This window comes from Lampetra fluviatilis, chromosome 36 (genome assembly GCF_964198595.1).
Source record: "Lampetra fluviatilis chromosome 36, kcLamFluv1.1, whole genome shotgun sequence".
NCBI classification, from domain to species: Eukaryota; Metazoa; Chordata; class Hyperoartia; order Petromyzontiformes; family Petromyzontidae; genus Lampetra; species Lampetra fluviatilis.
Window position 1 is genome coordinate 8,826,214 of NC_136310.1, and position 15,258 is coordinate 8,841,471.

Sequence of the window (15,258 nt, forward strand, 5' to 3'; positions counted from 1 at the left end):
AGATTTTTTTTTTCTGGGGGGGGTGGGGGACCCCAGACCCCCTGGAAGATTTGCCCCCTAAACTAACGAGCAAATCACCTGCGGACAGTGAGCTGTCCTTAATTGACGATACCAGGTGAGTTAAGTACAGAAGAGGTGGTCTTACCAGGCCCTTCATATTCTTAGGTTTTTTCGGTAAGGTCACGTAAAAAAAATCTATGAATATGAATCCTTGCAGTCACGAAAGCTTCAAATCTAGAATTACCAGGCCCTGCCCTGTATGGCCCCACCCCTCAAACAAGACCCGCCCCTCACACGACCCCGCCCCTCACGTGGCCCCGCCCCTCACACGCCCCCGCCGCTCACGTGGCCCCGCCCCCCGTAGAGCCCCGCCCCTCACGTGGCCCCGCCCCCGTAGAGCCCCGCCCCTCACGTGGCCCCGCCCCCCGTAGAGCCCCGCCCCTCACACGATCCCGCCCCTCATGTGGCCCCGCCCCTCACGTGGCCCCCCGCCCCTCATAAGGCCCCGCCCCTCACGCCCAAGTGCGCGCGCGCTGCCGGAAGTGCGGCATTTGTCACGTGACTGCGGAAAAGGGGGGCACGTGACGCGGGCGGGACCAATCGCGAGGATCCGGGGCCCACGTCCAACCCCCCCCCCCCCGTGCTGCTGCTGCTGCCGCGGCGCCGTTGAGGGAAGCGGCGAGAGAGGCGCCCTCCACCCCCCTCCACCCTCCTCCTCCTGCTGCCGCCTCGCTCGACTTCTCTTACTCCTGCACCGCTCGCTCCCGAGCCTCAGGTGTGGTGCGCTCGAGGTTCGTGGAGGTTGCCGCGAGGTTGTTGTTGTTGTCTCTCTCTCCCTCTCTCTCTCTCGCCTTCTGGTGCCGCTCGCGGGAGCGACGGGCGGGGCCCAGAATGGCGGCGGCCGCGGGAGGTCCGGGGGCCTCTCCCCGCTCGCTACTGACAGGGTCCCCCCCCCTCTACTGACCCCCCCCCTCTACTGACCCCCCCCCTCTACTGACCGCCCCCCCCCCTCTACTAACCCCCCCCCTCTACTGACCGGACCCCCCCCCTCTACTGACCGCCCCCCCCCTCTACTGACCGTCCCCCCCCCTCTACTGACCGGACCCCCCCCCCTCTACTGACCGGACCCCCTCCCCCTCTACTGACCCCCCCCCCTCTACTGACCCCCCCCCCCCTCTACTGACCCCCCCCCCTCTACTGACCGGACCCCCCCCCCTCTACTGACCGGACCCCCTCCCCCTCTACTGACCCCCGTCCCCCCTCTCGCGTCTCACCTCTCTACTGATCCCCCCCCCCTCTACTGACCGGACCCCCCCCCCCTCTACTGACCGGTCCCCCCCCCTTTACTGACCGGGCCCCCCCCCTCTACTGACCGGACCCCCCCCCCCCCCTCTACTGACCGGGCCCCCCCCCTCTACTGACCGGTCCCCCCCCCTTTACTGACCGGTCCCCCCCCCCTTTACTGACCGGGCCCCCCCCTCTACTGACCGGACCCCCCCCCCCCTCTACTGACCGGGCCCCCCCCCCTCTACTGACCGGGCCCCCCCCCCTCTACTGACCGGACCCCCCCCCCTCTACTGACCGGACCCCCCCCCCTCTACTAACCGGGTCCCCCCCCCCCTCTACTGACCGGGTCCCCCCCCCCCCTCTACTGACCGGACTCCCCCCCCCCCCCCCCCTCTCTACTGACCGGGTCCCCCCCCCCCCCTCTACTGACCGGACCCCCCCCCCTCTACTGACCGGACCCCCCCCTCTACTGACCGGTCCCCCCCCTCTACTGACCGGCCCCCCCCCCCCCTACCTGACCGGCCCCCCGCCCCCCTCTACTGACCGGGACCCCCCCCCCCCTCTACTGACCGGGTCCCCCCCCCCCCTCTACTGACCGGTTCCCCCCCCCCCCCTCTACTGACCGGACCCCCCCCCCTCTACTGACCAAGACCCCCCCCCCCCCTCTACTGACCGAGACCCCCCCCCCTCTACTGACCGGGTCCCCCCCCCTCTACTGACCGGTCCCCCCCCCCCCCCCTCTACTGACCGGACCCCCCCCCCTCTGCTGACCGAGACCCCCCCCCCCCTCTACTGACCAAGTCCCCCCCCCCCCTCTACTGACCGGTCCCCCCCCCCCCCCTCTACTGACCGGTCCCCCCCCCCCCCTCTACTGACCGGACCCCCCCCCCCCTCTACTGACCGAGACCCCCCCCCTCTACTGACCGGACCCCCCCCTCTACTGACCGGACCCCCCCCTCTACTGACCGGACCCCCCCCCCCCCCTCTACTGACCCCCCCCCCCTCTACTGACCCCCCCCCCTCTACTGACCGGGCCCCCCCCTCTACTCACCAGGGCCCCCCTCGGCTAGCGAGGTGCCCACACTGTGGGGTTGCGTTCCTCCCATCCTGTCGGCGAAATGGCATCGGGTGTTCGGTTGGAAGGCATGTTTAATTTGTGTGTTTGTGGCATCGCGTTGAACGCTAGTGCAGTCCTGTGTACCGCACCTAAGACGGTGTCGATAGACCCACGTTGATGGAGAAATCATGTCCGCTTGGTAGCAATCCTGACCCCTATCCAACCCCATTTCCTGGTCGCGATCACTACGATTCAAGTCGACTTCGTTGGCAGCGGCTTTGCAGGCGGCATCGGGAGACTTGGTCAAGCCCGGAGCATGTGGATTCAGAGTTAACCCTGCGATGCCCCCTTCTCCCTCCGCCCCACACCCCCCACAACCACCGAACCACTCATCCACAACCAACCACAACAATTACACCCCTCCCACACACACACACCGCGTGTGCAGGAGGTGTTTGCTTCGCGTGGATGAGGAGGAGCCCCCTGTAATCCGCCAAGATGATCGGGGGCCTCTTCATCTACAACCACAAGGGGGAGGTGCTCATCTCCCGCGTCTACCGAGATGACATCGGGTGAGTTGGCGATGATTTCACTTCACATCCATCCCCTCCCTCCGTATCCCTCCCTCCCTGCCTGACCCTCCCTCATAGGGCTTGGATTGTGGCCAGGGTTAGAGTTCACGATGATTTCACTTCACATCCATCCCCTCCCTCCGTATCCCTCCCTCCCTACCTGACCCTCCCTCATAGGGCTTGGGTTGTGGCCAAGAGTTCACGATGATATCACTTCACATCCTTCCCCTCCCTCCGTATCCCACCCTCCCTACCTGACCATCCCTCATAGGGCTTGGGTTGTGGCCAGGAGTTCACGATGATATCACTTCACATCCATCCCCTCCCTCTGTATCCCTCCCTCCCTACCTGACCCTCCCTCCTAGGGCTTGGGTTGTGGCCAGGGTTAGAGTTCACGATGATATCACTTCACATCCATCCCCTCCCTCTGTATCCCTCCCTCCCTACCTGACCCTCCCTCATAGGGCTTGGGTTGTGGCCAGGAGTTCACGATGATATCACTTCACATCCATCACTCTATCTCTGTATCTCTTCACCCCGCCCTCCTCCATCTCACCCTCCCTGCCTCTCCTCACGCACACGAGACAGCTGTGACACAGCAACAGTGACACCTTTTACTGGTAGGAACCTCCTGGTTACACCAGCCCACAGGGGATTATTGTGTCCGTCCGTCGTGCAGGGAGGGGCTGGGTGGTGGAGGGAAGTGAGGGGCTGTGTGGTGAGGGGCTGTGTGGTGAGGGGCTGTGTGGTGAGGGGCTGTGTGGTGAGGGGCTGTGTGGTGAGGGGCTGTGTGGTGAGGGGCTGGGTGGTGAGGGGCTGGGTGGTGAGGGGCTGTGTGGTGAGGGGCTGTGTGGTGAGGGGCTGGGTGGTGAGGGGCTGGGTGGTGAGGGGCTGGGTGGTGAGGGGCTGGGTGGTGAGGGGCTGGGTGGTGAGGGGCTGGGTGGTGAGGGGCTGGGTGGTGAGGGGCTGGGTGGTGAGGGGCTGGGTGGTGAGGGGCTGGGTGGTGAGGGGCTGGGTGGGGGGTGAGGCTGGGTGGGGAGGGGCTGGTCACCTCGTGGTGCCCTTATAAAACTCAACGTTTAAGCTACTCACGCCGGCTTGTGCCCGCCCTCACAGTCGGGCATATTTGCGGAATACACCACGCCGCCGTTGACCCTGGCCATTGACCGATCAACCCAACGTTCCTACCAGCTCCCTCCGCAGGAATGTGTTTGCTGTTGTCGTGTTGTTCCCAATTCTCATTCAAGCCGCGCCCTCCGTGGTACGTGACTGGGCAGAGCGCCTTGATTGTAATTGTTGCCCTAAGCAGTGCACCACCCCTGCCCTAGAGAGGTCCCTTTGAGGTGCTGGAGTTTCCCACGTGTACCCTGCTGCAGATGCTCACTTGGTGGTAGAAGCTGTTTCAGTGTGACCCCTCTCTCGATCTGCGGTGGGTGGGGGGAGATGGTTACGTTCTTGACAGCACTCGCGAATGCGGAGTTCGCGAGCGTGGAAAAGCTTGTTCCGATGGGAAGGATGGGGTTACGTTCCCGGTACGAGTGAACGGAGGTAGTGAAATGGTAAATGTTTAATAGCAATGGCTGCGATACGTAAATAACGATGTGTATGTTTTATTGATGGCGATGGAGGGTGGTGGTGATGGTGAGGAATTCTGGAGGATGACTCCTCGTGAGGCGCAGGGATGTTTGCTAACAAACGCCCGCACAGCTGTTATCATTTCAGCACTCTGGGGAGCCGCTAGCCATCAACACTTTCCCCGATTGCATTCGTGTTCTTTCTTTAACGGACGCAGCCGACTCGTTTAATACCAAATCGTGTAACCGAGTCTACTGTAAGTAGTGCCTTTTTTTAGCCCCCCCCCCCCCCCCTCCCGATACGTTCCATTCATTGGCTACCACATTCTGATAAGCCCCCCCCACTCTCCCTCCCCCCTCAACTTGCATTTAAGGGCTTGCATCTTGAATCCTTGCCTCACTTGATGCAGCTAATCTGGCTGTGACGGTCCCACCTGATGACGGAGACCTTGTGTTGCCCTCCGAAACGTCGTGATTTTATTGTTTTATTAATTTTATTTCTTTTTTTTTCCTTCATGGTGGACTTTACCGAAAGAACTAAGAGTATGAATCCTTGCAGTCACGAAAGCTTCAAATCTATAATCTACTGTACGTACGTAAAGTGAAGATTCACAATAGCAGGATTACTGCGAGACTTGACTAAACGGGCAACCGAGGGGGTCCGGGCCTAATCTTCGCAGCAGACGGTTTCACACGCGACAACGTTCTGGCCTCGCACCGCCCCGGTGTCGGTGGTCTGGCACACACCGACGGGCGCTCGCGGCAGATGCTGGAGCCCGGCGAGTCGCAGATGTCGCAACCGGGTACCCGATACCCGTACCCTACCCGATACCCGGCTACCCGTACCCGGCCGGGTAAGGGTAGCCGTTTGCGACCCTGGTGCGGCCGGGTACGGGTAGGCCGTGAGTCACTGGTGAGTAACCGTTTGTCACTCATTTCCCAACGTCTTGTCTCTTCTCGCAATTCAAGTTCCTAGAATCAACCCACCTGCGCCTGTAACATGGCTTCATCCCAGAGGTCGCAATCGGGTACCCAATACCCGTACCCTACCCGTACCCGGCCGGGTATGGGTATGGTACGTGTACGGCCGGGTACAGGTACCCGTTTGCGACCCTGGTGCGGCCGGGTACGGGTAGGCCGTGAGTCACTGGTGAGTAACCGTTTGTCACTCATTTCGGGTAGGGTACGGGTAGGGAACGGGTACCCGTACCCGTACCTGGCCGGGTACGGGTACCCATTTGTGACCCTGGTGCGGCCGGGTACGGGTAAGGAATCAAAACCCGTTTGCGACCTCTGGCGAGTCACGAATGGGGAGTTGGCAGGCATTGAGTGACTCGCGAGTATGTGGAACTCGCAAATCCAGAACCCCGCGCAGAGCGAAGGTTTGACTGGAGTTTTAAAACGTTTCGTGCCATTGCTTGAATTTAGCGAAGTGAAGTGGAAATCTAAACGTCGAGATCGAACCCATGACCTCCTGTATACCGGGGCGAGGTGGTTGACGTCTCCTGGACCCACCGGGTTGTTTGACCATTATATTCTTAGGTTTTTTTCCGGTAAAGTCACGTACGTAAAAAATTCAAATTAATAAAAGTAACATTTAAATAAAAAATAAATCACGACGTTTCGGAGGCAACACAAGCTTCCGTCTTCAGGTGGAACCGTCACAGCACGATAGCTGTATCAAGTAAGATAAATTCTAGAATTAACGCGATACAGAGGTTTTTTCGGTAAAGTCACGTAGGTAAAAAAATTAAATTAATACAAATAAAAAATAAATCACGACGTTTCGGAGGCAACGCAAGCTTCCGTCTTCAGGTGGAACCGTCACAGCACGACAGCTGTATCAAGTAAGATAAATTCTAGAATTAACGCAATACAGAGGTTTTTTCGGTAAAGTCACGTAGGTAAAAAATTAAAATTAATAAAAATAAAAAATAAATCGCGACGTTTCGGAGGCAACGCAAGCTTCCGTCTTCAGGTGGAACCGTCACAGCACGATTGCTGCATCAAGTGTTTGCCCATTCTTCGCCGCGCTGCTAGGTGCCTCTTGTTGTTGAAGGGCACGGCGCTGGATCCATTCAGAAATTGCTCCCCACTGATGTTAGTCGCGTCCGGAATTCATGAAACTTGAGTCACCAAGTGCTCGTTGGTGGAGAAACAGCTGATGGTTGCGGCGCGGTTTTTTGCCGGCTTCCTGTCATTTCCACGCAAACAATTCCCAGAGTCTGCTGGGCTGTCACAGCTGAGCAGAGTCAGCAGCACCGCAGCTGACGGGGATGGCGTCTCCCCCTCCTCCCCCTCCTCGCCTAACCCCCCCCCCGCTCTCCGCCCTCCTTTTCCTGCGTTTGTGTTGGAATGGTCCGTTGTCATGGCAGCACGCCTCCTGTTTCCTGCATTGGCACTGCGGGAGTCCAGTCGTGTGGGCAGCGTCTGGCAGTACTCCCTTCTCCCACTCTCCCCTTCTCACCCCCTCCCTCATCTCTCTTGACTTTCCTCCCAGCTACACTCTCTCCACACTCACTTCACTCTTCCCTCTATTGAATCTCCCCATTTCTCTCCGAACTCTCCGCTTCTCCCAACCCTTCTCCTGTCTCTCCTGTCAACCCGGGTTCTCTCGCATCTCTGCCATCTCAACTCTCCTCCATCTCCTCCCAATTCCCCTCTCTCTCTGCCTCCATACCTGTCAACCCATACAGTTTGCCCGTATTCTTGTACAGGGAAATTTAGTTTTTAGGTCCATACGGCGTACAGCCATTTCAATACGGGCAGAACTTGTTTTTGTCTATTTGTTTGTGGTTCTTCTTTGTGACGGGACTTTGTAGGATGAACGTTGAGCTTTATAAGGGCACGGGGTGACCATTAAGCTCTGAATTGGTCTGTAATAAGTTAGGGCGCTGATAAGGAGTTCACAGGTATGTGTCTCGCGCAGAGGTGTGGACTCGAGTCATGTGACTTGGACTCGAGTCAGACTCGAGTCATGAATTTGATGACTTGCGACTCGACTTGGACTTGCATAACAATGACTTTGTCCCACCTATGAGATGTGGACTCGAGTCATGTGACTTGGACTCGAGTCAGACTCGAATCATGAATTTGATGACTTGCGACTCGACTTGGACTTGCATAACAATGACTTTGTCCCACCTCTGGTCTCGCGCCATGCTTCTTGCTCGCCATATCCTCCTCCTCCTCTCCCGCTCTCCAGATGCATTCCTGTCTCTGTAGCAGCCCCCCCCCCCGCGCAAATTCATTTTGACGTTTGTGCTGCCGTATCCCGAAAGATGGTGCACGCGGTTTGAGTTTTTGGCGTCACCCTTACAAACCCCAGGAGCCTCCGCTGGCCGAAGGAGCCTCGGAGAGGAATGTGCCTCGTGAAGTGGACTTTGTTTCACCAGGGCGAGAACGCGAGAGCCAGACCCCAAGGGGCTTCTCATTCGTGAGAGTGACCCGTGCCACCACTCGGTGCCGGATTAAACTAGTGCGGGGCCTGTAGCATATGTTTATAAAGGTGCCCTAAATAAAAAAAAAACCTAAATATTAAAACACAATTTTTTTACTTGCGTAGTGAAGTAATTGTATTTTTTCATTTTCTAGACAGCCAGATAATACGACAGATCGCTAACCAGTCATTCATAAAAGTTGAAGGCAGTATAGTACTATTGTAATAGAGCAAGTGCAGAGTCACTGAACCGGAATTGATAGCTTGAAAGCGTTTAGTGCGGGACCCGTAGCATGTGTAGCTACTTTTGCTACTAAGATATTCCGGCACTGCCACCACTATTATTGCGGAAATAACGTAACAAAATGTACAGTAGACTCTCCATCATCCGCGTGAGATTTTGACATGAATTTATTACTCGTGCATTTTACCTTAATCCCAAATTAGTAATCTAAAAACAGTGATACGTTGTTATTCTTGGAAATGTTTATTACAAGTCATGTGCTTAAACCGAACAAATATGTTGCTCCGGTTAATCCGAAATCTACGCGATCGCCTCTACAGTACAGTAGTTGCTTATTTTTACAACAGTGGGCGGAGTTTAATTTTGATTAGCGCGGCTCTGGGTCATGTTCGAGCCTGACCCTGACGCCTGTTGTATATTTGGAGTTTTGGATGTTCTCCCCGTGATCGTGTGGATTTTTCTCCGGGGTTCTCTGGTTTTCCCCTCCACATTTAGAATCAACACACGTTTGGAGTATTTGTCTGCTATAAATGTCCACGTGATCAGCCACTTCGTTGTGCTATCATTTGTGGCCAGGTCGCTTCTGAAAAAGAACTTCATAGCTCAGTGGGTTTTGCCCGGTAAATATTTTATTTTTTAGAGTGAGGTGAGAGTGTTAGGGAAGAGTTGAGTGCAGGAGTGCGTGTATGAGCTAGAAAGTGAGTGTGTGTGTGTTGTGAGTCTGTGTGTGGGGGTAGCGGTAGTGTAGCGGTTAGAGCGCTGCACTACGAACCCGGCGACCCGAGTTCGATTCTCACTCGCAGCCAACACCAGTGACGATTTTCTGAACTGGTCCTAGGCCACCCCGAGGTCGACTCAGCCTCAAATGAGTAGTTGGCGCGGTGTGTAAAAACATCACCGCTGGGTAGCTGCTGGCCATTCACCTCCCTTCGTGTGCCGTGCCGTGCCGGCCTTCACAGGTACTGCTCGCTAACAGCACCCGCCCCAACAGTTTATTAAATGCTCTATGGGAGGGGGGGGGGCGATCTTTTTGCCATGGGGGCATCAGAGTTGGCGAGCGCGCGTGCGAGTATGCGTCACCGCCCTCCGCTCCCCCCCCTCCGCTCCCACCCCCGTCCCCCCGCAAGGCGCAACGCGGTGGACGCGTTCCGCGTGAACGTCATCCACGCGAGGCAGCAGGTCCGCTCGCCCGTCACCAACATCGCCCGCACGAGCTTCTTCCACGTGAAGCGCTCCAACGTGTGGCTGGCGGCCGTCACGCGCCAGAATGTCAACGCCGCCATGGTGTTCGAGTTCCTGCTCAAGCTGTGCGAGGTCATGGCCTCCTACTTCGGGAAGATCTCCGAGGAAAACATCAAGAACAACTTCGTGCTCATCTACGAGCTGCTGGACGGTGAGACCCGGATCGTGCGCGGTTGATTTAAGCGGCGTGAAGAGTTGCCGCGATTTTATCCGCGTTTCAGCCGCAGGGTTTTTAAATCCTTTATATTAAGTTCACTTGCTTGCTTACGACCGTGCAAATCTTTCGGTCGTTTTTTAACCCACTTCCCGTGATCCAATCGAGCTGACATTTTCCACACAGACTCGTTGTGCGTGACAATTAATGTTCGTGAATTTTTTTTTCCAAAATTTAACACTTTTTAGGACAAAAATATTATATTTAATTACCAATTGCTTAATAGTGCAATGCAATCATCTGACCCATAGGTGGCAGCCATCTCAAGCCAGAGGACGAGAGGACTCTAGCCGCCACACATATAAAGGATTTATAGTGAAAAACTTTGTTTTTACTGGTTATACTTAGTTTTGTTTCTTTAAACAGTTGGTGGCGGCCTTGAGGGGGGAGGCCTTGCGTCCAGCAGCGGATCGATCGTGGCTCATGAAGGCTGTGCGTGTGTTGGCGTGTCGGGTCGGTGTTTGCGCTTCCTCGCCCCGCAGAGATTCTCGACTTTGGCTACCCTCAGAACTCGGAGACGGGGACTCTGAAAACATTCATCACACAGCAGGGAGTGAAGTCTCAGGCAAGTCACTGCCCCTGCTCCATTCACACTCCAGATCCCCCCCCTCACTCCACTCTTTCTCCACTCACCCATCCCCTCTCTCCACACACACACTCCCTCTCCACACTCCCCCTCTCCACACTCCCCCTCTCCACACACTCCCTCTCCACACACTCCCTCTCCACACACTCCCTCTCCACACACTCCCTCTCCACACACACTCCCTCTCCACACACTCCCTCTCCACACACACTCCCTCTCCACACACACTCCCTCTCCACACACTCCCTCTCCACACACTCCCTCTCCACACACACTCCCTCTCCACACACACTCCCTCTCCACACACTCCCTCTCCACACACTCCCTCTCCACACACTCCCTCTCCACACACTCCCTCTCCACACACTCCCTCTCCACACACTCCCTCCACACACACTCCCTCTCCACACACACTCCCTCTCCACACACTCCCTCTCCACACACTCCCTCTCCACACACACTCTCTCCCCACACACTCCCTCCACACACACTCCCTCCACACACACTCCCTCCACACACACTCCCTCTCCACACACTCCCTCTCCACACACACTCCCTCTCCACACACTCCCTCTCCACACACTCCCTCTCCACACACTCCCTCTCCACACACTCCCTCTCCACACACTCCCTCTCCACACACTCCCTCTCCACACACTCCCTCTCCACACACACTCCCTCTCCACACACTCCATCTCCACACACTCCCTCTCCACACACACTCCCTCTCCACACACTCCCTCTCCACACACTCCCTCTCCACACACACTCTCTCCCCACACACTCCCTCTCCACACACACTCCCTCTCCACACACTCCCTCTCCACACACTCCCTCTCCACACACTCCCTCTCCACACACTCCCTCTCCACACACACTCCCTCTCCACACACTCCCTCTCCACACACACTCCCTCTCCACACACACTCCCTCTCCACACTCCCCTCTCCACACACACTCCCTCTCCACACACTCCCTCTCCACACACTCCCTCTCCACACACTCCCTCTCCACACACTCCCTCTCCACACACTCCCTCTCCACACACTCCCTCTCCACACACTCCCTCTCCACACACACTCCCCCTCCACACACTCCCCCTCCACACACTCCCCCTCCACACACTCCCCCTCCACACACTCCCTCTCCACACACTCTCCCTCTCCACACACACTCCCTCTCCACACACACTCCCTCTCCACACACACTCCCCCTCCACACACTCCCCCTCCACACACACTCCCTCTCCACACACTCTCCCTCTCCACACACACTCCCTCTCCACACACTCCCCCCTCCACACACTCCCCTCTCCACACACTCCCTCTCCACACACTCTCCCTCTCCACACACACTCCCTCTCCACACACTCCCTCTCCACACACTCCCCCTCCACACACTCCCTCTCCACACACACTCCCTCTCCACACACTCCCCCTCCACACACTCCCCCTCCACACACTCCCTCTCCACACACACTCCCTCCACACACACTCCCTCTCCACACACTCCCCCTCCACACACTCCCTCTCCACACACTCCCTCTCCACACACTCCCTCTCCACACACACTCCCTCTCCACACACTCCTCCTCCACACACACTCCCTCTCCACACACTCCCTCTCCACACACTCCCCCTCCACACACTCCCCCTCCACACACTCCCTCTCCACACACTCCCTCTCCACACACTCCCTCTCCACACACACTCCCTCTCCACACACACTCCCTCTCCACACACTCCCTCTCCACACACTCCCCCTCTCCACACACTCCCTCTCCACACACTCCCTCTCCACACACTCCTCCTCCACACACACTCCCTCTCCACACACTCCCTCTCCACACACTCCCCCTCCACACACTCCCCCTCCACACACACTCCCTCTCCACACACACTCCCTCTCCACACACTCCCTCTCCACACACTCCCTCTCCACACACTCCCCCTCCACACACTCCCCCTCCACACACTCCCTCTCCACACACTCCCCCTCCACACACTCCCTCTCCACACACTCCCTCTCCACACACTCCCTCTCCACACACTCCCTCTCCACACACTCCCTCTCCACACACTCCCTCTCCACACACTCCCTCTCCACACACTCCCTCTCCACACACACTCCCTCTCCACACACACTCCCTCTCCACACACTCTCCCTCTCCACACACACTCCCTCTCCACACACTCCCCCTCCACACACACTCCCTCTCCACACACACTCCCTCTCCACACACACTCCCTCTCCACACACTCCCTCTCCACACACTCCCTCTCCACACACTCCCTCTCCACACACTCCCCCTCTCCACACACTCCCCCTCTCCACACACTCCCTCTCCACACACTCCCTCTCCACACACTCCCCTCTCCACACACTCCCTCTCCACACACTCCCTCTCCACACACTCCCTCTCCACACACACTCCCCTCTCCACACACACTCCCCCTCTCCACACACACTCCCTCTCCACACACACTCCCTCTCCACACACACTCCCTCTCCACACACACTCCCTCTCCACACACACTCCCTCTCCACACACTCCCCCTCTCCACACACTCCCCCTCTCCACACACTCCCTCTCCACACACTCCCTCTCCACACACACTCCCTCTCCACACACTCCCTCTCCACACACACTCCCTCTCCACACACACTCCCTCTCCACACACACTCCCTCTCCACACACACTCCCTCTCCACACACTCCCCCTCTCCACACACTCTCCCTCTCCACACACTCCCTCTCCACACACTCCCCTCTCCACACACTCCCCCTCTCCACACACTCCCCCTCCCCACACACTCCCCCTCCACACACACTCCCTCTCCACACACACTCCCTCTCCACACACACTCCCTCTCCACACACTCCCTCTCCACACACACTCCCTCTCCACACACACTCCCTCTCCACACACACTCCCTCTCCACACACTCCCCCTCCACACACTCACTCTCCACACTCTCCCCCTCCACACACTCCCTCTCCACACACTCCCTCTCCACACACTCCCTCTCCACACACTCCCTCTCCACACACTCCCTCTCCACACACTCACTCTCCACACTCTCCCCCTCCACACACTCCCCCTCCACACACACTCCCTCTCCACACACACTCCCTCTCCACACACACTCCCTCTCCACACACACTCCCTCTCCACACACACTCCCTCTCCACACACACTCCCTCTCCACACACACTCCCTCTCCACACTCTCCCCCTCCACACACTCCCTCTCCACACACACTCCCTCTCCACACACACTCCCTCTCCACACACTCCCTCTCCACACACTCCCTCTCCACACACACTCCCTCTCCACACACACTCCCTCTCCACACACACTCCCTCTCCACACACACTCCCTCTCCACACACACTCCCTCTCCACACACTCCCCCTCCACACACTCCCCCTCCACACACTCCCTCTCCACACACTCACTCTCCACACTCTCCCCCTCCACACACTCCCTCTCCACACACTCCCTCTCCACACACTCCCTCTCCACACACTCCCTCTCCACACACTCACTCTCCACACTCTCCCCCTCCACACACTCCCCCTCCACACACTCCCCCTCCACACACTCCCTCTCCACACACACTCCCTCTCCACACACTCCCTCTCCACACACTCCCCCTCCACACACTCCCTCTCCACACACTCTCCCTCTCAACACACTCCCCCACTCCTCCCAGACTCCCCCACTCCACCCACACCTGACATGTTTGTGCTTGTATTTGTACCATGGCAATTACTATGGTAATGAGTGAGTTAAGTAGTGATTATAACAGGGTACTTGACCCTGCCTGCTGTCACTGCTAAGTTCTATAGCTTACTGACATGTGTGTGTGTGTCTCCCCGCACGTGTGTTCACATCCATGTGTGTGCTTGTCTATGAATAAGTGTGTGTCTGTGAGTGTGTGTGCATGTGTGCGTGTTCCTGTCTGTGAGTGTGTGTGTGTTTCTGTCTGTGTGTGTGTTTTTCTGTCTGAGTGCGTGTGTTTTTCTATTTGTGAGTGTGTGTGTGTGTTTTCTATCTTTCAGTGTGTGTGTGTGTGTTTTTCTGTCTGTGAGTGTGTGTTTTTCTGTCTGTGAGTGTTTTGTGTCTCCCCTCTGCGTATTCTCTTCTCCCTCCTCGGTGCCTGCTCTGACTTCGGACTAACCACTTGCCCTGTGACCTCTTGACCTCAGCACCAGGTACTTGACGAGTCTCCCGGCTTCCTGTGCGTCTTCCATTCATCCCTCTTGCCCAGCCGCCACGCCTGCCGGCATCACCGCACTACTCCTGGCCATCGCCACTCCCTCCTCCTTACACTGCTCCCTCACATCACCACTCCCTCACATCACCACTCCCTCCTGACACTGCACTGCTCTCTCCCCACACATCGCTCCCTACTGACGCTGCTGACACGGCAGCAAGGTTATATCAAGTAAATCTCCTCCGGTAACAAAAGTTGATTCGAACAAACTACTGGCGCCTTGGGAGGTCAAATCCAGGCATCTGGACAGACGGACCTCTGAGTAATGAGGTCCTTGTTCGGCAACACATCCACGCGTCTCCATTTCCCGTACCCAGGCGGTGCGGGTCTCCTGCATGCCCGAGTCCTTGGGCTGTGGTAATGACCACACTGCGCCGGAATGCCGTAGGCTGTTGGACACGACGTACGTTACCTCTAAAGCAGACGCGACAGATCGTTAGGGGGGGGGGTGGGCTGCTGCCTGTTTAACCCTAAACTCTGACCCCACCACCCCCACCTCCATCACTCCCCCCCCCCCCCCATCCACCACCACCACAGACGAAGGAGGAGCAGTCTCAGATCACGAGCCAGGTGACCGGGCAGATTGGGTGGCGGCGGGAGGGCATCAAGTACCGGCGCAACGAGCTCTTCCTGGACGTGCTCGAGAGCGTCAACCTGCTCATGTCGCCCCAAGGTGGCGCAGCCGCGACACGCCGCGACACGCCGCGACACGCCGCGACACGCCGCGACACGCCGCGACACGCCGCGACACGCCCCCCTGATGC

General features: G+C 57.7%; 1 protein-coding gene across 1 annotated transcript in view; it reads left to right on the plus strand.

Annotated features, from left to right (window-relative positions):
• Positions 1-615: 615 nt before the first annotated feature.
• The window catches only part of LOC144945099 (AP-2 complex subunit mu-like), a 28,363-nt gene continuing 13,720 nt past the window's right edge, over positions 616-15,258 (plus strand). Inside the window, 6 exon segments of the mRNA XM_078873357.1 lie at positions 616-775; positions 2,793-2,916; positions 9,301-9,566; positions 10,112-10,194; positions 14,427-14,432; positions 15,032-15,170. Of these exon segments, the coding sequence (XP_078729483.1) occupies positions 2,843-2,916; positions 9,301-9,566; positions 10,112-10,194; positions 14,427-14,432; positions 15,032-15,170 (568 nt within the window). The 5' untranslated portion in view covers positions 616-775; positions 2,793-2,842.